Source organism: Apiospora hydei (genome assembly GCF_038363865.1).
Source record: "Apiospora hydei strain CBS 114990 chromosome Unknown utg000007l_segment0_segment0, whole genome shotgun sequence".
Taxonomy (NCBI): domain Eukaryota; kingdom Fungi; phylum Ascomycota; class Sordariomycetes; order Amphisphaeriales; family Apiosporaceae; genus Apiospora; species Apiospora hydei.
The window spans coordinates 34,422-57,296 of record NW_027117366.1 but is presented as its reverse complement, the minus strand read 5'-3'; the positions used below and the strand labels follow the sequence as shown (position 1 = coordinate 57,296).

General features: G+C 57.9%; 8 protein-coding genes across 8 annotated transcripts; 3 read left to right on the top strand and 5 right to left on the bottom strand.

Annotated features, from left to right (window-relative positions):
* Positions 1-1,138: 1,138 nt before the first annotated feature.
* On the top strand, positions 1,139-2,331 carry PG997_009050 (uncharacterized protein; the record flags this gene model as incomplete). The annotated part of the gene is made up of 4 exons (XM_066813365.1): positions 1,139-1,154; positions 1,213-1,417; positions 1,559-1,654; positions 1,743-2,331. The coding sequence occupies 4 exons, from the start codon at positions 1,139-1,141 to the stop codon at positions 2,329-2,331; spliced, it is 906 nt and encodes a 301-aa protein (XP_066665327.1).
* Positions 2,332-2,970: 639 nt separating this feature from the next.
* On the top strand, positions 2,971-3,329 carry PG997_009049 (uncharacterized protein; the record flags this gene model as incomplete). Its single annotated transcript, XM_066813364.1, has 2 exons — positions 2,971-3,141; positions 3,213-3,329. 2 exons carry the CDS (start codon positions 2,971-2,973, stop codon positions 3,327-3,329), a joined length of 288 nt encoding a protein of 95 aa, XP_066665326.1.
* Positions 3,330-3,797: 468 nt separating this feature from the next.
* PG997_009048 (uncharacterized protein) lies at positions 3,798-4,427 on the bottom strand (the record flags this gene model as incomplete). The annotated part of the gene is made up of 1 exon (XM_066813363.1): positions 3,798-4,427. One exon carries the CDS (start codon positions 4,425-4,427, stop codon positions 3,798-3,800), a length of 630 nt encoding a protein of 209 aa, XP_066665325.1.
* Positions 4,428-4,536: 109 nt separating this feature from the next.
* On the bottom strand, positions 4,537-5,964 carry PG997_009047 (uncharacterized protein; the record flags this gene model as incomplete). The annotated part of the gene is made up of 1 exon (XM_066813362.1): positions 4,537-5,964. One exon carries the CDS (start codon positions 5,962-5,964, stop codon positions 4,537-4,539), a length of 1,428 nt encoding a protein of 475 aa, XP_066665324.1.
* Positions 5,965-6,550: 586 nt separating this feature from the next.
* Positions 6,551-8,025, bottom strand: PG997_009046 (FAD/NAD(P)-binding domain-containing protein; the record flags this gene model as incomplete). Its single annotated transcript, XM_066813361.1, has 5 exons — positions 6,551-6,896; positions 6,960-7,692; positions 7,765-7,822; positions 7,878-7,961; positions 8,014-8,025. The coding sequence occupies 5 exons, from the start codon at positions 8,023-8,025 to the stop codon at positions 6,551-6,553; spliced, it is 1,233 nt and encodes a 410-aa protein (XP_066665323.1).
* A 456-nt stretch (positions 8,026-8,481) lies between these two features.
* On the top strand, positions 8,482-10,977 carry PG997_009045 (monooxygenase; the record flags this gene model as incomplete). Its single annotated transcript, XM_066813360.1, has 5 exons — positions 8,482-8,789; positions 8,854-9,125; positions 9,184-9,568; positions 9,641-10,431; positions 10,682-10,977. The coding sequence occupies 5 exons, from the start codon at positions 8,482-8,484 to the stop codon at positions 10,975-10,977; spliced, it is 2,052 nt and encodes a 683-aa protein (XP_066665322.1).
* A 247-nt stretch (positions 10,978-11,224) lies between these two features.
* On the bottom strand, positions 11,225-13,670 carry PG997_009044 (terpenoid cyclases/protein prenyltransferase alpha-alpha toroid; the record flags this gene model as incomplete). The annotated part of the gene is made up of 4 exons (XM_066813359.1): positions 11,225-11,312; positions 11,373-12,842; positions 12,911-13,377; positions 13,467-13,670. 4 exons carry the CDS (start codon positions 13,668-13,670, stop codon positions 11,225-11,227), a joined length of 2,229 nt encoding a protein of 742 aa, XP_066665321.1.
* Positions 13,671-14,608: 938 nt separating this feature from the next.
* Positions 14,609-22,721, bottom strand: PG997_009043 (uncharacterized protein; the record flags this gene model as incomplete). Its single annotated transcript, XM_066813358.1, has 11 exons — positions 14,609-15,128; positions 15,182-16,129; positions 16,190-16,530; positions 16,600-17,856; positions 17,926-17,951; positions 18,014-18,110; positions 18,168-20,329; positions 20,392-20,813; positions 20,895-21,438; positions 21,495-21,618; positions 21,687-22,721. The coding sequence occupies 11 exons, from the start codon at positions 22,719-22,721 to the stop codon at positions 14,609-14,611; spliced, it is 7,476 nt and encodes a 2,491-aa protein (XP_066665320.1).
* Between the last annotated feature and the right edge of the window lie 154 nt (positions 22,722-22,875).

Here is a 22,875-nt window from a genome sequence, read left to right as displayed (position 1 = left end):
AGTCGTCGCCGTGGGGCACGTGGCGAGCCAATGCCATGGCCGATCGGCCTGCCGGCGATTTGTTTCGCCAGATCATCGTCCTATGGGTTACCTCGATTTGGCGCTGGTTGGTTGTCGTCTGCCCAGCAGCCCAATCGGGGCCGTACTAGAGCTCAGCCAAGCTCAGCCCCCGACCGTTGGCAGTTGTTGGTCCGATATATCATCGCACCATGCGCCATGCAGCCATGCACCACGTTAGCCCCAAACCCGTCGGGCGCATAAAAAGAAGCAATTGGCTTTGTTCCTGATTAGACGGACGGACAAGCCCTGAACAAGCCCTGACAAGTCAGTTGATCCCTGGCAGTTGGGTGGAGTTGGTAATAAAAGAGTCGGATAAGCCCTTGCGACAGGGACTCCGCCTACTTTCGGTGGTCGTGACCGAGCTGAGCGACCGGCATCATTACTCGCAACTGTAACCTGTCAACGCCGTGCCTGTCGCCCTCCTTGCCTCCGCGCCCACCAACGCCCACCAACGCCCTCCACCTCGACGCGCCTGACCAGAATCCTGACCCCCCGTGTGACGAGTGATAAGTGATAAGCATACGAGCCAAGTCAAAGGGCTGTTTCGCCATGGGCGTCCCAAGCACACCGCATACCCACCGCAAAGAGACCGAACGATCAATGCGGTATCGACATCCCGTCCACCAATCCAATCGCCCGAGAAGGTTTATCCCGGATGAGGGGAGGACAGGCAGCGCCTCCGGGTGCACCCCGCCATGCATCGCCAGCTATACATAACCAAGCTTAGGGGTCCTATGGAAACGGGGATCACGAGAGCTTCTTTCGCTTCCCCAAGGTCTCCCAGGGTCTAGAAGCCGTGTCGTCGCATGGTCTGCCCCGATTCGAGTGCAGCGGCCATCCTTTGTCGAAAGTACTGAGATGAGTGTAACCTCGCATAAATACGGAAGCGCTGCCGGTGTTTCCTCCTCGGAGCTGGATTCTCGCATCTCACGGTCTTTTCTTCCACTTCTCCAAGCCCGCGAGCTTGACGGGTAGAACTGCATTTGTTCGCAGCTTCGCGACCCTCCAGATCATCCATTCGTTGATCGATCCTCTCATTCAAAACCCGTCACTCATTCAGCATCAACAACCTCACAAAATGGGCCAGGGTCACTGTAAGTCAAGCAGACGCCTCGATGTGTCCACCGGTGTCACTGACCAACCGTTCTGTAGCATCCGGCGGCGGCGGCGGCGGTGGTGCTGCCATCTCTGGCGTTGTCACGGGCGCCATGATGGACAACTTCCACACCTTCATCCAGTACACGTCGGCGGCCTACTGCAACTCGGACCCCGCCCAGATGAACACCAAGATCGCGTGCGGTGGCAATGCCTGCCCCGAGATCCAAACGCACGACACCCATATCGTCACCACCCTGGAGTACGTTACGTCGGCGCACGCTGCCTGCCCCACACACCCTCCCTGTCCACAGAAAAGCTTGAGCGCACGGCTCCTTATCTAGCTTATGTATGACTTACATACCTTTGACTGACACACTTGGCTGTTATTGCAGGGGCACAGAGCGGGAGACGGGGGCTACATCGCCCTCGACAACACCGCGCAGAGGATAGTTGTCGCCTTCCATGGCACCCGCGACGCCGAGGACTGGATTACTAAGTCAGTGACCATGCATGCACTTTGGCCTACCCCCTGACGATGGCGCAGTAGCATTGCTCTGACCAGCTGACTAACTTATGACCAACAGCCTCAAAGCCGGTTTGGTGGACTCGGACCTCTGCGCGGACTGCAAGGTCCACGACGGCTTCCAAGAGACCTGGAACGACATCTCCCAGACCGTCATGTCGGTCGTCACGGGCCTCCACAGCGTGCATCCCGAGTACCGCATCGCGACCACGGGCCACAGCCTGGGCGCGGCCCTGGCGACCCTCTCGGCCGCCCACCTGCGCCAGCGCATGCCGGGCGTGGCCGTCGACGCCTACCTGTACGGGTCCCCGCGGGTCGGCAACCCGGCCTTCGCCGAGTTCGTCAACGGCCAGTCCTCCCAGACCGAGGGCCAGGGCAGCAACACGTTCCGCATCACGCACTGGGACGACCCGGTCCCGCGGCTTCCGGGCCACCTGCTGGGCTATGCCCACATCGACGCCGAGTTCTGGCTCTCCACGGCCGGCGCCACCAAGATCGATTACACGCCGGCCGATGTCAAGGTGTGCCTGGGGACGTACAACCAGAACTGCAACAGCGGCACCGAGTTCGCCGACTTGGACGTCCAGGCGCACAGCTACTACCTCCAGCGGGTTAGCGCCTGCAAGAAGACGGGCCAAGGAGGCCCTTAGCTTGGGAAGGGCCAAAAGCCTCAGTTTGACCAAGGCGGGTGCTGCGCAAACACCAGTGGCTCGAGCAGTGGCTCGATGCTTATCAGAAGAGCAAGTTTTGGCTTGAGGTTCCGCAAGTTCTGAGAACTTACTTATCATTCTACACATTAGCTTCCATGCATGTACCTTTAATGACATAATGCAGTCTACGAGATATTTCGAGCTTATACTTCTTCACTACACTTGCCTGACTACACTTGCCTGTGCGGTAAATATCCAACACAAAAAACTGAGCAGCCTGTTGACAAGCCATGCCATGGGGCTGCAGAAGTATGAAGACAAGATGGGCTATGGCAGTGGCCTTTAGAGTTGAGTCTTACGCATGAGATCCCTGGGTCCTCAAAACTTGCGCACACCATCTGCATCGACTCGACGAATAAGTTTCGCTTCTAAAGAACAGCAAGCTTGCAATCTGTCACCTCTTGGCCAGTTACACAATCAATGTTGAAATATTCAATACTGTCCGAGGGGGATACGATCTACTGAGAGTAAGCAGCTCTTGCTACACACGAAGAGTTCCAAAACTACTGACCTCACTGCTCTTCGAAGATTCGTCTCCGTCACAAATCCGCAACACTCACTACTTACACCTTTCTCAAAATGCCTGCCATCACCATTGTTGTTACTGAGCCAACGCCAACGCCAACACTTACCCCCACCCCACCGGCAAGCCTCCCGATCGATCTTGGCAATGGCCACATCACCACGGAGGACTTCTTCGCCGCTCTCGGGCTGAGCCACAGCTGGGTCGACGCGGGCAAAGCGATGATTGTACTGGTCCTCATCCTATTTGCCGTCGCATTTATCAGCTCACTTATAGCCTGTTGTGTACATTTTGATAGAGTGGAGGAAAGGCGGAAGAAAAGGGAGGAGATGGTGGAACAGAGCCCTCAGCTCAGGACGGGCGAGCACCCTTTGACTCCGATGAGCGACGAAAGTGTCGCGTCGAGCCCGGCTGAGTGTGAATATACACCGGTGACGGATGGTTCAGAGAGTGGGAGTGTGGTTGAGGATTGTTAATGGCTCCGAGCAACAAAGACCATCAGCACGGCAGTGACGCCGACTTTCAAATATTATCCGCATTGACTGGCGAGTAACGTACTCTGGTGGTAGAAAGGGGAGGGTGTCTCGTACAGAGCGATAGGATGTTGTGGAACGATAGCGAGTGATGGGGGGCCACGATGTACACGTATTAGGAGTTTATACTATTCCGTAGCTTCATAAACAAGCACCAGCTGCAGCCTCATGATAATACCATTGCCATACACTGAGGCTAAACTAAAGGACCCTCAAGTAGTCTCAACCGGTCGAAAAGAAACACCAACACCTGGATCGTCAGATGATTATACTACAAATATCCATGGGGTCGCGCTCGCAACGCCGCGTTTTCGGTGTTCGCCACACCAGTACACTCTGACGTGCGGTGGTTACATATTCAGCCTTGCCGTCGTGATCCTCGCGGTCTGCTCCATCTCTTTCAAACTTGTCGTAAGCCCAGCATCGCCATTCGTATCCACCGGCACAGGAACATCCTTGGCCAATCCATGGAACAGCATCGGCAACGGCGACGATTTCCAACCGACCGCCACCATGCCAGCCGAGCCAAGCGCCGCTTTCCCCATGACCGCACAGAGGAAAGCCGTCGTCAGAAACGCCACAGCCGCCGGAAAAGCCAAGTATGGCCACCGCACGCGGACGCACGTCTTTTGCTCAAACACCAGCCCTAGGGCCGGTTGTGCAGCCGGCAAGGTCAGGGGTTCCCCGTACCGGCGGATCCGCTGGGTGATGCCCTCGGCTATGCTGTGAAAGGTCTGGTTGACGCTGTCGAAGCTGGCGTAGGTGTCGTTGTACATGGCGCGGAGCTGAGGCGGCCCGTCGGACGAATGGCCGTTGGCACCGGGACTGATGGCGCCGCCGAAGTAGGTGCGGAGGTGGCTCGTGATGCCGGACACGGAGGTGTAGGACATGGAGTAGAGGCACTCCCCGGGGATGATGTCGAGCGGCAGACGGGTCTCGTTGAGCAGAGGGCCGGGCACGTTGGCGTTGATGATGTTCATGCCCACGCTCGGGCGGCCTGCCCACACAGATGCTTTCCCGTCACTAAAGGAGTGCTTGCGTGAGTGAGGTTGTTCATAAAAAATAGGTTACAAACCAGGATGGCTCTTCTTACCTCGCGTTCGCCATGACATTCCAAGGAATAATCACACCGTCCTTCCCGATGCGGAAACCCGCCTCTTGCAACCGGGAGACGGCTTCGGGCCCAGCACAGGACAGATCCGCCGCCAACCAGTAGGGGTAGTTCAGCGAACCCGTCACGAACATGTCGCGTTGCGAGCGGACCAAGTCCTCCTGCAGGCGGCCGTTCTCTACACTCGCCCGGTAGGTTTTCACACAGGGGTCAATCCGGCAGCGAGCGGCCCCCGCGCCACCAAAGCCGCTGCACGCCCACGTGTTGTTCTCGCGGGCCGTCGTGCAGCCGGTGCTGTTGACGGTCTCTGGCAGTCGCATTTTGGCGGCATAGTCGTGGTCCGCGCGCCAGTTGGGTATCGCTCCGGGGAACGCCATGGAGGCTTGGATGATGTCGATCCACCCGCCCGCCGTCGCGTTCATCACGAACCACGTCTCCCACCCCATGGAGGGACCGGTAGCCGCGTAGGAGCCGGACGGCAGCGTCGTGTTCACCCATCGGATATCGTATGTTTTTGTCTTGTTGGTGGTCGGGTCACGAGTTAAAGTCGTGGTCGTCACGTTGGTGAAGGTGAGCTGAGTGCTCATGTCTTCGCAGGTGGAGCAGAACCCGAGGGTCGAGAACTCGTGTTCGAACGTGCAGTTGCCCGTCGCGCAGACGAACGGCGTCTTGACGTCGGCGGGGTTGTAGAGCCCCTGGTCAATGAAGCCCAGGACCGGCGTGGGCGGCGGCCAGATGCCCGCGCCCGTGTGCGGCGCCGCCTCGCTGTACCTGAGCGCGCGCGGCAGCGTGGCATTGGCGCTGGCGCTAGCCTGCCGGCAGTCGTAGTAGCGGACGAGCTGCTGCGTGAAGGGGTCCAGGGCCAGCGTCAGGATGATCAGGGCGGCGCCGAGGGACGCGACGGGATGCAGCCCTCGCGGGGCGACGAGCAGCTTCAGGCAGCCCCACGGGCCGCGGCTGGCGCTGTCGAAGACGACGAGGTCGTGAAGGGACCGGTTGTGCTGGAACCACTTCCACTTGGAGTCGCTGATGCCTTCGGCCAGGATGTAGGCAGCGCAGGCTTTGAGGACGGTGCTCAAGATGGAGATGATCGTGTTGATGGATACGTTGAACGGCCAGTCGGGCAGTGGCTTGCCATTGTTCTGGTATATGACACCGATCACGGCGCCCAGCATGGCCATCATCAGGAGGCAACTGAGGATTTCCGCCCACCATTGCTTCCACATACCAGGCGGCATTGGCGGACGCCGGGAGCTGGTGGCGTCGTCTTGCGCCATGCTCTCGTACATCTGCGACTCAGAAACAGAGGGCATTGTCTTTTCCTTTGGGGCGGTCGAGATGATGTACGGCGGTTCGAGCGGCTCATGCTCGCCGTGGAACAGCCTCTGAGATTCGGGATGCGCCATGGTCCCTTCAAAGAAAAACCCAACGAGCTGCCTTTTGGAAAGAGAAGTGAGGAACCGAGAATTCGCATTTGAAGGGGAAGGGATGAGCAAAACTCGCCTTCACATTGCTTTTTCGCCCCCTTGTCAGAGGGTATGCATTGCCAATCTGTAATACAGGCGGGTATTGGCCGACCCCCTGTCCGGCGACTCCATGCGTCTGACAAGTGCTGACATCTCCATCTCAATCGAACCCAATAAGGCCTAGATTCGACGTTGTCCTGTCAGCTCAGCTGAACTGAAAGAAGGGATCAACATTCATCGCGTCATGATATGCTATCTGCGATGACATGCTATTTCTGGCCGTGTTTGAAGGTCAAGCGGATATATCGACGCACCCCCTGCAGCAAATCCTGCAATCGCTGATACCGCCTCTTTTAGGACAGTGACCGGCTTTATGTAAGTACTCACTGGTGTTATGCAGGACGAAAATGTTGAGTATAGCGACACTAGACATAATCTCATCCGAACCTATCTTTAATTTGGTTTCTTTTCTTCATGTCACCAATGTTCGTGATTCTGCGCCTGCAAGGGTCTTTCGAACGTGTAGTCAGTCCGCCGACATCATCTCGGCCAGCGCCTTCTCCGCCGCCCCCGCCGCATCCCACACCCAGTACGAGTGCTGCATCTGCACGACATCGCTATTCTTTCCCGACCGCGCCGTGTCCCTCCTCTGCGCGTCGCGGACCGCCTGCGCCGCGCCGTCCCGGAGGTGCAGCTGCTCCCGCGCCCGGTAGGTGGCCGCCTGGATCGGCTCGACCCGCTCCTTGCGCGACAACTCGTACGCCCGCAGCGCCAGGGGCAGCTGCTGCCGCCGGTCCGTGATCAGGGACAGCACCGCGGCGATGGCGGTCGCGTCTTCGACAGCTTGCGCCACTCCTTGGCCTAGGTACGGACTGGGACGAGAATGGTCAGCGTGTGGTATCTAGGATGTTAAGAAGATGGGATAGTGGACTTACAGCATGGCGTGGCACGCGTCACCGAGTAGTATGGCAGAACCTTTGACCCAAACTGGCGATGGAGGATACAGAAACATCCGAAAGTTGGGCACCTTGGGCGGGGCCAGGTCGATCAGCCGGAGAAGAGCGGGATCCCAGCCGTGGTAGTGTGTAAGCACGTCGCTTTTGTCGGCCACCGAAGTCCAAGATTCTTCGGCGTCCCCGCCATCCGGATGGATGAGAACAACGTTCAGGAGCTGGTGGTTCCGCACCGGGTAGGCGACCACGTGACGGGACGGCCCGTCCCATCGTGTCGCCCAGGGACGCCGCACCAGCTCCAGCAGCCTCTCGTCAGACTCCAGCAGGTCCCTGGGAAGAGTGAACCTGTACGCGGCCTCGCCCGTGGAAAGCGGCACGACGGCCTCGGGCGGGCAGACTTCGGACTTCAGCGTGGACTTAACGCCGTCGGCAGCGATGATCAAATCACCGGTCACACTATCCCCATTAGCGAGGACGACAACACCGGCCTTGACGTCCAAATCTGCCACTCTTGCTCCGAGCCGGACCTCAACGTTGGCCAGCTGTTGAGCCCGCGCGAGCAGGGCTAGCTGGATGTCACCGTGGTGAACCGCATTCTGCTTTCCCGCCGAGTTCGCCGCGGTGCGGGTGATCAACTCTCCGGTGTCCCACTTGGTGATCTCGATGCCCTCCAGGGGGACGCATATAGTGTCGCGCGGCGTCAGCACGCCTTCGGCTAAAGTGCGTTTTGCATCAGTCCCGGACCGGAGCATGTCTATCTCTGGCACCGCATCAGCAGTTCACATACCTTCATACCATTGCCTCGTAGTGGGTGGAAGTGCCACACCAGCACCGATCGGAGATAGCTGGGACAGTATTAATGCGAAGGATAAACCCAGAGGCAGCAATTGGTTTACATACCTTGGAAGTTGACTCGAGAACCAGCACGGAATGCCCTCGGTTTCCGAGGGCAACGGCTGCCGAAAGCCCTCCAATGCCTTGTAGCTGGTTCAGTGAACGTCGACCTCACGCGTCAGAGGCAATCTTGTCGGCTTACCAGCTCTATCATAATGTGTTAGCCCATTCTCTATTGCTTCGGGTCATGCTCATACCCTACAATGACTATGCGAAGTGGCACTACGCAAGTCTGTTTTGCTGCATTAGACATGGCGACGATTCTAGTTAGACATGGGCCCTCGCACCAAAATCATCAACTCACATTGCACCCAAGCTAAAACAGTGATATATCGCCTCGATGATAAGCAGATCGATCGGTATGGATGGAATTTCGTTTCGAGTTGCCGGTGGATCTCGGCTCGCCTGCCCGTGTCAGCAAGCCCCCACTCGAAAAGCACCGAAGTCTAGCCCCTGAACTGTAAGCAACCCCCTTGTATGACTGAAGCGTCTGGCACTGATTCAACCTAAGGAGTGATATAGCCATGATCTCAATTGAACTTGGCTCTCTTTGAGACAGGATTGTGCCCTACCGCTAATTGGCCACCTGTACACGTTCAACCTCAGAGTTATGTCAGCTGCAAAATCCTCCGGCGACTTCCGGGTCCTGATTGTCGGGGGCTCAATTGCCGGGCTGGTGCTTGCCCACAGCCTGCACCGCGCCGGGATTGACTATCTCGTTCTGGAAGCCCGCGACCGGATCGACCCGCAGGTCGGCGCCTCGCTCGGCTTGTTCTCCAACGGCGCCCGCGTCCTCGATCAGCTGGGCGTCTACGACAACATCTTGGAGTGCACCGACCCGCTGGTCTGGTACGACACGCTCACGGGGGAGGGGAGCCTCGTGCAGCGTGATGATTCGCTTCGGTTGATACAGAAACGGTATGTCAGTTGCATAGATGACTCTTATCTGAGATTGTTGCTAAGCGTGATAAACGATGCGCAGTACGGGATATCCGGTGACGTTCCTCGAGCGGCGCCAAGTCCTCAAAGCGCTGTATGATCATGCCCCGAAGCGGGAAAAGATCTTGACCGGCAAGAAAGTCGTATCTGCCCGCAACTTGGCAGATGGCGTGGAGGTTCGGTGCGAGGACGGCACCAGCTACACAGGCAGCGTCGTGGCCGGCGCTGATGGCGTCCACAGCCGGATCCGCCGCGCGATGTGGGAGCATGCCGAGCACAACGGCGCCCTCCGGCTTTTAAAAACGGACAAGCAAGGTAGGCTGCAAACACTCGCGGCTGTGATAAACCTCGGTAGCTGATGACAAGTCTACAGCCATGTTTGCCGACTACAGATGTCTTTACGGCATGTCCTCACCCGTACCGGGTCTGCAGAAGCAGAACCTTTATCGCACTTTCAATAAAGGATGGTCTTTTCTAGTGGTCGTGGGCAAAGACCAATGCTGCTTCTGGTTTGTGTTTGAAAAGATGAATGCAAGGTGCCAACCTCCAAACATGCCGCGATACACCGAGTCCGACCAGACCGAGTTCGTGAAGCCCTTCTTGAAACGTTTCGTTGCCCAGGGCGTGACGTTTGATGAGTTGTGGCAACGGAAGACGGCAGCGACCTTGTCCGTTCTGGAAGAGGCCCAGTATCGCCATTGGACCTACGACCGGCTGGTTTGTTTGGGTGATTCGATACACAAGATGACGCCTAACATGTAAGATGATCCCCTAGCTTCTCGGACTCTTCCTTAAAAAGAGATGACTGACGCCAATGGCATCAACCACAGTGGCCAAGGCGGAAACTGGGCCATCGAGAGCGCCGCCGCGCTGACGAACAAGTTACATGCAATGCTGAAGAAGACACAACGACCAACAGCAGACCAAATCCGGACCGCGCTGAGTAGCTACGAGCAAAGCCGACAAGCCCGCACCAAAGAGGTCTGCACGACGGCCAGCTTCGCCACCCGCTTCGAGGCATTTGACAAATTTTGGCACAAGTTCATGGCATTATACATCGTACCCCACGCCGGCGACATGCTGGTCGATGTGCACTGCCAGGCGGTCGCCGAAGCAGTCACGCTGGATTTCCTGCCGCCGCCAAAGTTTGCGTCGGGAGAGGAGACGATATTCCAAGCGTCTCAATCTGATTCAGGGGCGCAAGAGCACTTTGCCTGGCGCATAATGCGCGCCACACCGCTTCTGGCTCTGTGTATTGCAAGTCACTATTCGCTAAAACCCGCAGGTTCGGTATCTCTCACGGGTCAAGATTCTGAAGCGACGCGAACTGCCATGGTGTCTCTTGCAGGCGATCTTCTCTCTCTCCATGTAGTCGCCCTGGTCGAGAGCGCTCGGCGAGGTAACATGATGACGGCTGCGACATTCTGGCCACTCTTCGGCCTGATTGGTTATTGGTGCGGCGCCGGGTACGCATTGCCAATGCACCTGTACTTCTTCCTCCATTACGTCCAATGCTCGCCAGATCGGTATGCGGCACCCGACAACCGCCTAGTGCCGGTCCATTATGCGAGATCTTCTATAGTAGCGACTGGCGCGAGCTTCCTTCTAGCTGCGGCCTACAGTATGTCGTCATATAAGCAGCATCTCGCCACAGATGCCACCACCTGGCTACTGCTGCCCATCTTCATCACTGTATTGCATCGCCTCATGGCCTCCGCTGCCACCGACACCACCGCCATCGACCGGATTCAAAACCCCCCGTGCTGATATGAAGCATCTACGTTGGGCCTATGGAGCAAGTGGTGTACTGAGTGCTGTGATGCATGTCTACCCTCTGGCAATGTCACTGCCGCAGCTTGAAAGTATCATAGCATCGCAGCCATGGCAGGAGCCCCTGAGTCTGGCAGACTTGGTCCTTGAGCAGTTGAGCAAGCGTCAGCACCTACTGGCGATTGGGGGTGCACTGTTCTGGGCCTTTCTCCATCTGCGGGATCTCAAGAGTATGGGGAGACTTGAGGCCAGTTGGTTCAAGGTGCTCGGGGTACTTGGCGGTATGGCTGCGGTATTTGGGCCTGGAGCTGCTTTGGCTCTGGCATGGGCGTGGAGAGAAGAGTCATTGGCGCGGAAGATTCAACCCAACAAAGCATACAAGTCTGTAGCCAAGTAGTCTAAGTGCGGTGAGGCTCGTCTGATCAAGCCGGCTATATGGCCAGAACACTCAATGACATTTGCCGCGACAGGCCTTTGGGCAGAGTTTACTGAGTCGCCCTTATCAACTGCGAGTTCATCAAGATATCTCAGATTATAATCTTAAGTCAGTCTAAGACTGAACATGTATCCAATTTTCATGACTAACTCTCCGCTGTTTCTACCGTAGTCACTTGCGAGGTCCTAAGCCGAAGGCCCTGCTGTCCTCACAGCTCTTCGTTACCATACCTCGCCACATATTCCGCCAAAGCTCGAACTGGCCAGTACAAGCTGTAGTTGGAATATCCGAAGACCCTATTGTAAACTTAGCTTTGTAAGTTCTAAAGAGGATTGGAAAAAGAAAAACGCCAGTACTCACCCATCTGCAAGACCGCCCTCGAGCGACTCTTGCTTCCATTGCCCCTGGACTGCTGGCGGGACATGATCAGTCTCAAGCCCTGCTGGATGGGCTCTTTCCCGGGGTAGCCGGCATGCATGAGGGCCATGCAGACCCAGGCCGTCTGCACCACTTGCGATCGTTCATGCTGCACGTATTCCCTCCGCCGGAAGCTCAGGTACGACTCTCCCCAGCCGCCGTCGCCCTTTTGCTTCGACACGAGGAAGTCGCACCCCCGGCGCACCACCTCGCTGCCCGCGTACGTCTCCCCCGCCAGCGCGAGGGTCTCGAGCGTGAACATGCCGGCATAACAAAAACAGACGCCCCAGGCGCCGTACCAGCCGCCGTCGGGGTATTGGCACCCCTTGATAAAGGACATCCCTTGGGCGACCGTCGCCTCGATCTCGGCGGCGCGGTACGCCGGGTAAACCTTGCCGAAGCACAAGAGGGCCGACAGAACGGCCGTGGTGCACTCGAGGTAGTCGTCATTGATCATGGTGCGCCCGATGAACTCGCCCATCTCGAGCCACGCGAGCTTGAGCGAGCCCGTCCGCTTCTCGTAGACACCGAAGCCCCCAGTGTCGTTCTGCAGATTCAACAGGCAGTCGATGGCTTCCTGCAGTCTGCGCTCAGGCATCCGCTTCTCCAGATCGAGGGAGGAGTCCGGACTCTCCTGGAGCCGCAGCACGGACCGAAGGGCTTCGCCCGTGACCTCGCTGATCATGTAACCCTGGTACTTGGTGCTGAACGGCCATCCGCCCTTGCGCGGACACGGATACAACACCCTCCCCTGATCCTGCGCGACGGCGTCCTCTTCCAGCAGCTGATGATCTGCCAGGAACCCGTGGGCCCTGGCCAGTGTAGACTGGAACCGGGGATGCTCCGCCGCGCCCGCTGCCGCGAGCGCCTGCGCCGCGTGCGAGGTATCCCAGACCTGGACGCCTTCCAAGAGGTGGCACGCCATACCGTCCTTGGTCATCCACAGGTACCGCGCCATGGTCTGCCGGTGGACCTGGACCGAGTCGCTGTCGGTCCCGTCGTGGATATGGCACGCGATGAGGTTGATGCACTTGCTGACGGGCGAGAGCCCGACGTGCTCGCTGCCGTGGTCCTCGGCTCTCAGGAGGTCCCAGACCTTGCGCTCGGCGGTCTCGGCGGTGGCCGGCTTCCGGAGGTACGGGATGTAGACGGCGACGGTCAGCCAGTTCATCAGGTTCACTAGCCACCACTTCGGGTAGTTGTTGTCCACGGCGGCCAGGGAGGTGCGATGGGCGGCGAAGTTGACGCTGTCGTAGGGTTCGGTGTACAGCTCGTCCTTGAGCTGCTGCGTGACGTCGTCTCCAGAGTAGCTCCACTGCTTGGACCAGATGTACGACAGCGAGGTGAAGTTGATGCGCGTGTGCAGGTACCATTTACTCGGAGCGACGGGGTCCGAGTCTGTCGTCAGCCTACTCGCGTGGTTAGCCTGCGTGTTGCTCAACTCCATTCCCAACACATTTCCATCATCATGACGTACCAGAACTCGGGCAGGAACGGATTGACGCATTCCCACTTCATGACCCCGAGGACGCAGAGCCAGAACTTGGCGATTCCCGGAGCATGCGTAGCGCCCCCGAGCGCGTGCAGCAGCGCGCGCGCCTTGACCAGGCGGGGGTCGTCCCGGCTCGCGCCCAGCAGCCGCAGCACGACGTAGCTGAGCGCGGTGCCGATGGCCGAACTGCGCGTCTCCTCGGAGTGCCAGCCCCAGCCGCCGTCCTCGGCGCGCTGCTGCGCAAAGACGTAGCGCCGCATCTCGCCGGCGTAGGCGGCGGGGATGGGCGTGTCGGTGACGTACCAGGCAATGACGACGCACGGCATCACGAACACGGGCCCCTTGCACTCGCTCGCCCACTGACCCGAAGGCAGCTGCAGTTGGCTGAAGTAGGACATGCCATCCTGGGCGGCCTGCAGCGGCGTTTGCGCCTGGGGTAGGTCCGGTAAGCCCTGGACACAACACGATGATTGATTAGCTTACACGTATCGATGGGGTTATGTAAGTACTCTGACGATATATCAAAGCCTTCTGTACTTGCAGTGTCTAGGCCGAGGAATTGCTTGTCGTACGCGGTCTGTGGCCAATCCGCATTCTCCTCGTCGGTCTCGAGGTAGCGCCACGTTTGGCGGCCATGATCATCGACGAGTCGCCATCTCAAGTAGTCCGTCTTCTCGTCTCCGTTGGCGTCGAGCGTCAGACTCTTGCTGGCTGATGGTGTCCACGGTTCAATGTGGCTGTGCATTTTCTTTGCTGATCTTCGAGATTGGGCCCTGTGGTTACGGGGACTAGACCAAAGCAACTTTTCAGGAGCATTGAGTAAGTACTATCTAGCATCGAGGCAATCACTATGATACAGGTCTATCTTTCGTAAGCTGATCAATAAAGCCATGGTTCACGAGGCGTAGGGGTTGCAAGTTGCGTAACTGCTGACCCAAGACGAAAGTCGACATTGGTCTCTCTTGGCTATTCTCGGGTCGACCTGCCCTGCAGAAGAAGTGACTTTCCCAGAATGGCGAAATTCTTTTATCATGGCTTACACGAAATGGCGGGGGCAGCCCGTCGGGCGCAGGGCATGGCTTCTGCTACACCTCGTAAGCACGCACACTTGATACCGGTTGCATCAATCACTACGCTCGCATCGCGACGAAGAAGAAAAGAAACCGAAGATCAGTCAGTTGATAGTTAGTCCTAGTTTCTCGCTACTTAGCATCAAGGGCCATGTACATGACTGCATTTCCCATTTTCCCCGCGCAAGTTGGGAGATGTAATTCAAGGCAGACACATTGACGTCTTGGGTTAGTGGAAGCCGACCCGGTTTTGGCGGCTCTTCAGCGGGCATGGGCGCTGTATTTACAGAGCATAGAGCCAGGAGCTACAGGGCACTTAGTGGATGGCTTCAGGGCGTCTTGGGCGTTCAATGGACAGCCATGGTCGGCGATTTCAGTGCCTCGAATCAATTCGATTTTCCTACCAGGCTTCAATGTCAATGCCCCAAGTCCAGTGACATCTGTCTCGCCTCAAAAGGTATCTGCATCCATGGATCTTTATGTACTGGATAGCTTTTGACCCAATTTCAAGACAGAAGGCGGACAGGAGCATATCCAAAAAGTAAATAACTGAAATTCTAGTCTATGCCTTACTCTGCTGGAATCAACCGTGTGCCGCGTCCATGTCCTGGATTCAAGCGACTGCCGCTGCCGGCTGTTGTCCATCAAGGTCCTGCCCGTCCTCACCGTGAAGCGCCCCCAAAAGACGACCCCGCGCCAGCTCGCCCAGCTCCATGATGGAGGCGCTCTTGGTCAGCTCCAAGATGGTAATGTGCGTGCCGAAGCTCTGGATCCACCAGCTCTGCAGTTCAATCGCCACAAGAGAGTCGACGCCCAGGTCGGCCAGGCCCAGCTTGAGGTCGAGGTTTGAGCTGTCGCCAAAGATCAACAGTCCCTTGAGACACTCGGCCACCTGCGTAGCGAGGAACTGAGCCGCCTGCGCTTGATCGTCCGACAACGAACTCGCGTCGCGTTTCGCCCGCTCTAGAAATTGTTGTAGCATGTCACCGTCATCTTCCTCCTCGGCGCCCGCTTGCGCACTGGCGCCTTTCTTGCCTGTAGTTCCTGGATGGTTGCCACCATTGGCCTTCTTCTTCAATCCCAGGCCCCGAGCATCCGGCGCGTGCTGCCCGAGCCCTACGACAAACTGCGCCCTGTTGAGATAGCCCGTCAACGACGACTCCTCCAAAATATCTCCTGTCGGCACCGGGGAGCTGGCGCGGACGAAGCACGAATGCTTAACTGCAAGCTCCGCAGGAAATCGTTCTCGCTCAGCAGCTGCGCCCCTGCGCGCCGGAGGTTCTCCAGGATGGCCGGGTGCTGGCTGACGTAGCCGACATCTTGCATGACGCCCAGGTCGATGACCGAGGCCGGCAGCCCGCGCTTCTGCCGGAACTGCACGAAGGCGTCCAGGAACGTGCTGGCGGCGGCGTAGTTGGCCTGCTTCGGGTTGCCCTGCACGCCGTAGATGGAGCTGGCCAGGACAAAAAAGTCGAGCGGCTGGCCCTCGAGGGCGCGGTGCAGGTTCCACGTCCCCGCCACCTTGGCCTCGGTGGCGGCTTTCCAGCTGTCGAAAGTCATGTCCAGTAGTGCCTCGTCCTGCAGTTGGTACACGTTTAGTATCGCCATTCTCTCAATTTCCTTCTTTCGCGTCATTTGAACGTAAGTACTCACCTTGAGAACAAGGGCCAAATGCAGCACTCCGGCTATAGGCTTCGCTGCATTTGCCGCCAACCTCTCCACAGCTGCAGCGTCTGCCACGCTACCGGTCATGATCTGAGTGTCACTCCCCAACGCCTTGAGCTCCTGTTCCAGGGCCTGCCTTTCGGCACTTGGCGGAGCTGATCGCGACAGGAAGACGATGCTGCCGGCGCCCCTCTCGGCGAGCCAAACCGCGGCCGATCTCCCCAGGCCACCGAGTCCGCCCACCAGGACGTAGGACCGATCTCCCCGGAACCGCACCTCGTCGTTGTTGAACGAGTCGGCGGGCAGACTGTGCGGGTGGTCGGGGAACTCCACCACGACCGCCCCAATTGGCCCATCGCCATGGAATTGGTGGAATGCTTGCTTGATGTCGGCGTATTCAAAGCGATTGATGGGCCCAATTGGTTTAATGCACCCGTCTGTGTATAGTTTCATCACGCGTTCCAAGAGCCTGTTGTCCGAAGTCAGTCAGAGCCCAAACAGGTGGGAGTTAAGTAAGTAGTCATCTTACCTGGGAGCCAATGACGGTTTCTGGGCAATCAATGCTGTGATGTCAACGCCGTGGAATCCCCGGTTTCCACCGAACATGGCCATGTCGAGCTTGCCATGTCCCGTGCCGTCTCGGCCAGAAAGTTCAATCATGTTGCCACCTTCCGCCACACACTTCCAGCTTTCGTGCAGCAGATCTCCCGCGAGCCGGTTCACGACGACGTCGACGCCCCGCGACCGGGTGGCCTGCATCACACCCGTCACGAAAGAGTTATCGCGAGACGACAGCACATGAGTTGCCGGAATGTTTTGGTCGTGGACCAGGAACTCCGTCTCGGCTTCGTTTCCAGCCGTCACAAATATCTGTTGAGCGCCCAGAAGTTAGTGTATGAAATCAAGACATGAAAAAGGTTGACTTTGCTGATTTCTCACCTCTGCCCCTTGCATTTTAGCTATCTGGATAGCAGCGAGTCCCATCGGCGTCGCCGCAGAATGAATGAGGACTGAATCGCCCATAGCCAATGACCCATGATCCAAGAGAGCTTTTGTCGCAGTCGCATAGGCAGTCGCCATCGTGACGGCCTCGTTGTAGGACAAGCCATCGGGCAGTTTGATGCAGCACCTCGCATCGGCCCGTGTGTGGGTTGCCAATGAACCTGCGGACCAGCAGAGCACCCGGTCGCCGACCTCGAACCCGGCACTGTTGGTACCTTTAGCAACCACACGCGAAACGGTGCCGGCGCACTCAAACCCTAGCCCGCGATTCTCGTGCACAGCTCCGGAAGCAAGCAGGTAGTCATGATGCGTGATGGAAGAAGCCCGGACCGCAATCTCCAACTCTCCTTCTCTGAGATGCGAATCCCGCGTTCCTCCCTCCCACTCGAGACTAGCCAGGAGGCCGGGCTTCGCGAGGCGAAGCTTTCGCAGGGCCTGGTCGTCGGGTATGCTGACCACCCGATCGGCCTTGCGCGTCACGTACCGCGGCACCTGCACCCTGCCGTTCACCAGGGCGTATTCGCAGTCCGCGACGACGTGCTTCTCCTGCTTCCGGATCTTGTCGAACACCCCGACAACCGCCGAAGTCCAAGAAGGTTGGTCTTGTTCCCCGACCGCGAAGTCGTCAAGCTCCATGGTCGCGAAAGCGGCGCCGAGCTCGAGACGGACCGTGCGGGCGAATCCCAGGACCATGGCGTGATGCGGGTTCGCTGTCGCTATCTGCGCAGGCCCTGTCAGCCACAGCAGCTGCTGTCCGCGAGCGTGCTGCGTGAGGAAGCGGATGAGTCCGCGGAGATCTCGGTCATCCAGATCCTCGAAGAACGACCGGGGCCCGTCGATGTCGAGGAGGGACACAATGTCCACGGGAGATACCGGGGGCTTCTGCAGCGAGCACAGCGAGACGTCGTAGCCTGCGCTGCCGAATTGGGACATGAGTGTTCTTGATAGATCTGTCGGCTGAGACGAATCTTTCACCAATAGACTCAGTTTCTTGGGTTGAGCTGCGTCATTTCCGTCCTCGGCCGCGCTGGCGACAATGATGTTATCCAGTTGGTATGGGGGTTCCTGGTCCATTATGGCCGTCATGTTCCGGAATCCGGCCTTGCGCAGGATCGTGTCCCACTGTTGCGATTGGATGTATGGCTCGTTGGGACGGCCGTCTGGTTCTCCAAGCCACCAGCCCGAGAGCGTGCCCTACAGTGAGGATCGCCACATGTCAGCAATGAACAGAATGATGAATGCAGTGAGTAATCGAATGCCTACCATGATATAGTTGACCCATTTCGCCTCTGTATTTGTATCTAGTTAGAGCCTGCACCCAGGAACGAGCTTGCTTCGAAGGAACACTAACCGGAGCACAACTCCAGCATGAAGAGTCGCCCGCCTGGCCGCAGAAGGGAGCGGCAATTGGTCATTGTCTGAAGAAGGTCAGGCGTGGCGTGTAGAACCTGTTGGGAATTAGCGTCTGCGTTCTCAAGACGGATGCGAGAGAGAACTCCGCTTACGTTTGCTGCCACGACCAGATCATAACTGCCGAGATCCACCCCTTGCGAGGCCGGATCCTTGCTAATATCCAACACACTGTACTCGATGCTATTGTACTCCCCGAACCGCTCCTTGGCGGCCTTGAAGAAGCCCGACGAAATGTCAGTGTAGGTGTACGTGCTAAACATGCAGTCGCCGGCGGAATCGACCAGGGCGGGCAGGATGGTCGAGGTGAAGCCGCCAGTGCCCGCGCCGATCTCGATGACGCGCAAGGTCCCCCGCTTCTTGTGGCCGAGCAGCTCGAAGAACTTGCGATGATCCAGGAGGTTGAAGAAGTTGTATACCTCCATGAGCAAGTTGTCCTTCAAGAGCACCGCGAGCGGCTCGACTGCACCGGTGAAGATACCGACCACGTCGTCGAAGATCCGGAAGACGGCCAGGGCAATGTCTCGTGCCGGGGTCTCCAGAGCCTCTGCCAGCACCTTCTTGATGGCAGAGACGCGCTGCTCGGAAGTCATCTCGTGGAGCTCCTGGACATTCTGCACGAGTCGACTGCCATCTCGCCTCATCTTCTCGGCGTATTCCTCGTTCCACTCCTTGAACCGCCGGAAATGGTGATGCGTGCTGTCCAGCGACTTGAGTATCCGCGTAGTCTCCAAGACGCAGAGGATGTTGAGCCGCTCGACGAGCTCGAGACAGCTGCTTATATCTTGAGTCTGGTGCACCATCTGGCCGAGGCCGACGAAGTCGATGTCGGGCCGCCACTCGAGTAAGTGAAGCTCTTGCAGCGGGTCTTCTTCGGAGCTGGCGTGGTTGCCCAGCAGGCGGAATTGGATCCCTTGAGCCTGGAGTGCAAGTGGCCCATCTTTTGTCCGGACTTGGCCACGAGCCGAGATCATGCCAGGGCCGACGGAGGTGGTATAAGCATCACATTGGAGGTCAGCCAAGTCATCACGAGCACTGATGGCCATTTCTTCGACATAGACCGGCATAGCCATTCTGTCCAAGAGCCTTCCATGGCCCTTGACGGAGCCAAGAATGCAGCATTGCAGCAGCTGATCTAGTGTAGTTGGATGAAGTATGCTAGAAGAATGCGCGGGTGGTAGTAACTTTGCCGATAGGCAGCCGCGGGAGAGGTTGTAGAAGATATCCTGGAGGCCCTGGAACGCAGGCCCGTACTCTAGACCGGCTGACCTGGCGGCCCGATACCACTTCGGGCTGGGCACCTCTCTCTTGGCCTCCGAGGTGGTGGAGTGTGTTCCTTCTGCTGACAAGGTCAAGGCGTCTTCCGTGCGGACTTGCCCACTGCAGTGTCGCGTCCATCTGGTCCCGTCGTACGACATGACGCAGAAGTCAAAATAGGTGGAGTCCTGACTGTCGGTGAGCCTGTGAGGTTGGAGCCGCGTCATGATCTCAGTGGGCTTTCCGTTCTGCAGCGGCATGGCGGATCCGATGGTCAGAGCACGGATGGTGAATGCTGCTGCCGACCAGGAAGAAAGCTGTCGGGCAGCCTCCGTAGCCATGGCGATGTAGCCGGCGGCGGGGAATACGATGTCGCCGGCGACTGCATGATCGGCAAGCCAGGGTACCTCCCTCAGACTCAGCATCTTCCTCCAGCTGGGCTCCAGGTCGTTGCCGCCAATGACGCGCGCACCCAAGAGTTCGTGCTCGGGGAAGGCGCGTGTGCGGAATTCCCGCGAGATGCGGCTCTCGTTCCAGTACGACGTGTCGTGCGTCCAGGGGTAGGGCGGCAGGTTCGACATGGTGGCGCCCCCGGAGTTCATGGCGGCAAAATCGGGTACCACTCCCTGGCAAAACAGGCGACCTACCGCACTCAGCACTGTCGTGGTTGCGTCGCTTTCTCTGGTGAGGCAGCTGTCATAGGTGATGGCTTTGCCGTGGTCTTTGCAGATCTGGCGGAACGGGCCAGACAAGGCCGAGTGTGGACCGAGCTCGAGGGCCAATCCGAACTCTTGTGAGCTCTCGAGGGCAGACTCCACGGCAGAAAGAAACAACACCGGGTTTTCCATGTTGGCCTTCCAGTACTCCGTGCCCAGCATTGTGGGATCATAAGTCGCATTTCCGGTGACAGAGGAAAAGAACGGAATGGCAAGAGAGCCGGGCGTGGTCGTAATAGTGGAGATTAGCTCCCTATAGGCCGATCCAACGGCTATCATGTGTTCTGCAATGTGTTAAAACAGTTCCGTGGCAGAGATGTGTCTCACGTCGAGCCGGGGGACTTACCAGAATGATATGCCCTATCCACCTTGAGCTTCCGAGCTAGCGCTTCGGGTTTGTGACGACGCACTCGATCTAGTGTTGCTTCGACGGCACTGAGATCTCCCGAGATCGTCGTACTAGACTTGCTGTTCTCGCAAGCAATGGTGGCCCCGTTACTCAGTAGGCTGGACACTTCATCTCGCCCCAGTCCCACAGCCGCCATAGCTCCAGGCCGAGTCTGCTGGTTGCTAGCGATACCTCGATAGAAAGCCACGAGAAGGGCATCCTCCATTTCAAGCGCGCCGGCAGCATAGGCTGCTGCGACCTCCCCACTGGAGTGACCAACAACACCATCTGGTTGGATGTTCCAGCTACGCAACAGGTTGACCAGGCCAATCTGGATCGCAGTACAAAGAGGCTGTGCGTATTCTGCCGCGTTGATGTCTCTGGAATTCGAAAGCATATCTGTTTGAGGGCGTGTCAGTAAACTAGACCCTGGTTGTGCGATATCATCATAATCAACTTACCTTCCATGCTCCATGAGGGCGGAAGCCGTGACTGTGAGCCATCGGTCCATCCGCTGGATGTCCCTCCGGAAAGTCGGAAAGTCACGGATCAGCTCGCGGCCCATGCCGCTCCATTGCGCCCCCTGGCCGGTGAAGATGAACAGGATGCGCTTGGGGTCGGAGCTCCGAACAGTCGCAGTGGGCTGGTATGACTGCCCGTCGGTAACGCAAAAAGACCGGAGCTGATGATGGTGCCGCCTCGCGCCTAGAGTGTATGCCAGATCCTTGAGCTGGGAAGATTCCGACCCAACAAATGTCTCATACCTGTCCAGCATGGCTTTAAGAGTTGTCTCAGTGTGTGCGGAAAAGACTAACAGTCGCTGTGACGCGGTAGGTTTTTTATTGCTATTCATCAAAACGCGGTCAGTTTTGACCGGCGCCTCGAGAATTACATGGGCGTTGGCGCCTCCAAGACCAAACGAGTCCACGCTGATCCTGCGATCCCGTCCTTCTGGCCAAGGGATGGGCCCTGTCGGCACCACCAGCTTTGACTCGGCGAAGGGAACTGCAAGTCCGTGTTAGTGGTCAGACCCGCAACGCAGAGATCCTGTGATTGCTTACTCTTCGGATTCGGGGTTTGAAATTTGATGTTGGGCGGAATGGTGAGCCGTTCCAGCGACAGGACTGATTTTATCAGGCTGCTGAGGCCGGCGGCCCCTTCTCCGTGACCAATGTTTGGTTTTACCTAGCAGACCTGGTTTAGTATAGAGACCTTGGAAAATGATGACCTCGATGAAGAAATGTGCTACTCACACTGCCGATATATGTCGTCTCCTTGCTCCCGAAAACCTGAACCGCAGCCGCGACCTCGAGCGGGTCGCCCGTCGCCGTACCCGTGCCGTGACACTCGACCACCGGGGTTGCTTCCGGATGGCAGATGCCGGCTTTTTCGTATGCGCGCCGGATCAACCGGGCCTGGGCTTCTGTGCTGGGGTTGGTGAGACCGACGGTTTTCCCGTCAGCGTTCACGGCGGTGCTCCGAACGATGGCGCGGATGGGGTTGCCGTCGCGCAACGCGTCGTCGAGTCTCTTGACATAAACGGCGTTGACGGCATCGGCTCGGGCGTAGCCGTTGGCGAATGCATCAAAGGCGCGAGATGATCCATCGGGGGACAACGCTCCCAGGTTGTCCAGTGCTAAGAAGTACTCAGGCGAAAGGAGCAAGTTCGAGGCACCCACGAGGGCACCGGAGCAATCGCCGCGTTGCAGGGCTTCGCAGGCCAGGTGCAACGCAATCAAGCTCGAGGAGCAGCCGGCTTTGACCGTCATGCTTGGTCCCCGGAGATCGAGTTCGTATGATACTCGGTTGGCGAGAACAAAGTCGTCCATGCCCGTAATGTCGTAGACGTTTCCGTCCTGCATGTCCCGCGCCTGCATTTGCAGCCAGTCTTGGCCGAAGCTGCCTGCGTATACGGCGATGTCGCTGCCCCGCCAGCCCACCTCGCCGGCGTTTTCGAGTGTCTCGTGCATCACTTCGAGCATTAGCCGCTGCTGAGGATCTACGCGGGCAACTTCGGCTTGGGACATGCTGAAGAACGCTGCGTCAAAGCGGTCGACCGGCTCGTCAAGGAAGTAGCCGTGCTTCATCGACAGGCTGCTGGCCCCTGAGTTCTCCTTGTGGAACCCGTCGATGTTGAACCGCTCTGGGGGAATGGGTCGCCGTGCATCTCGCTGGTTGACCAACAGGTCCCAGTAAGATTGTGCATCGCGACAGCCTCCGGGAAGCCGTAGCCCGATGCCAACGATGGCTATGGGACTTGGCCCGGAGCCAGTTTTGGTTATGGTCATGGTTGAAAGAGCAAACGGGAAACAAGGCTCGAGTATGGCTTTCAACGCCGTCGTAGCATTGAACTCTCTGGAGAGGCAGCTTCACCTTCTATACATGGGCAAGTCCCAGCTGCTCTGCGCCAGTTAGGAATGGCAGGGATGTACGGACTTACCC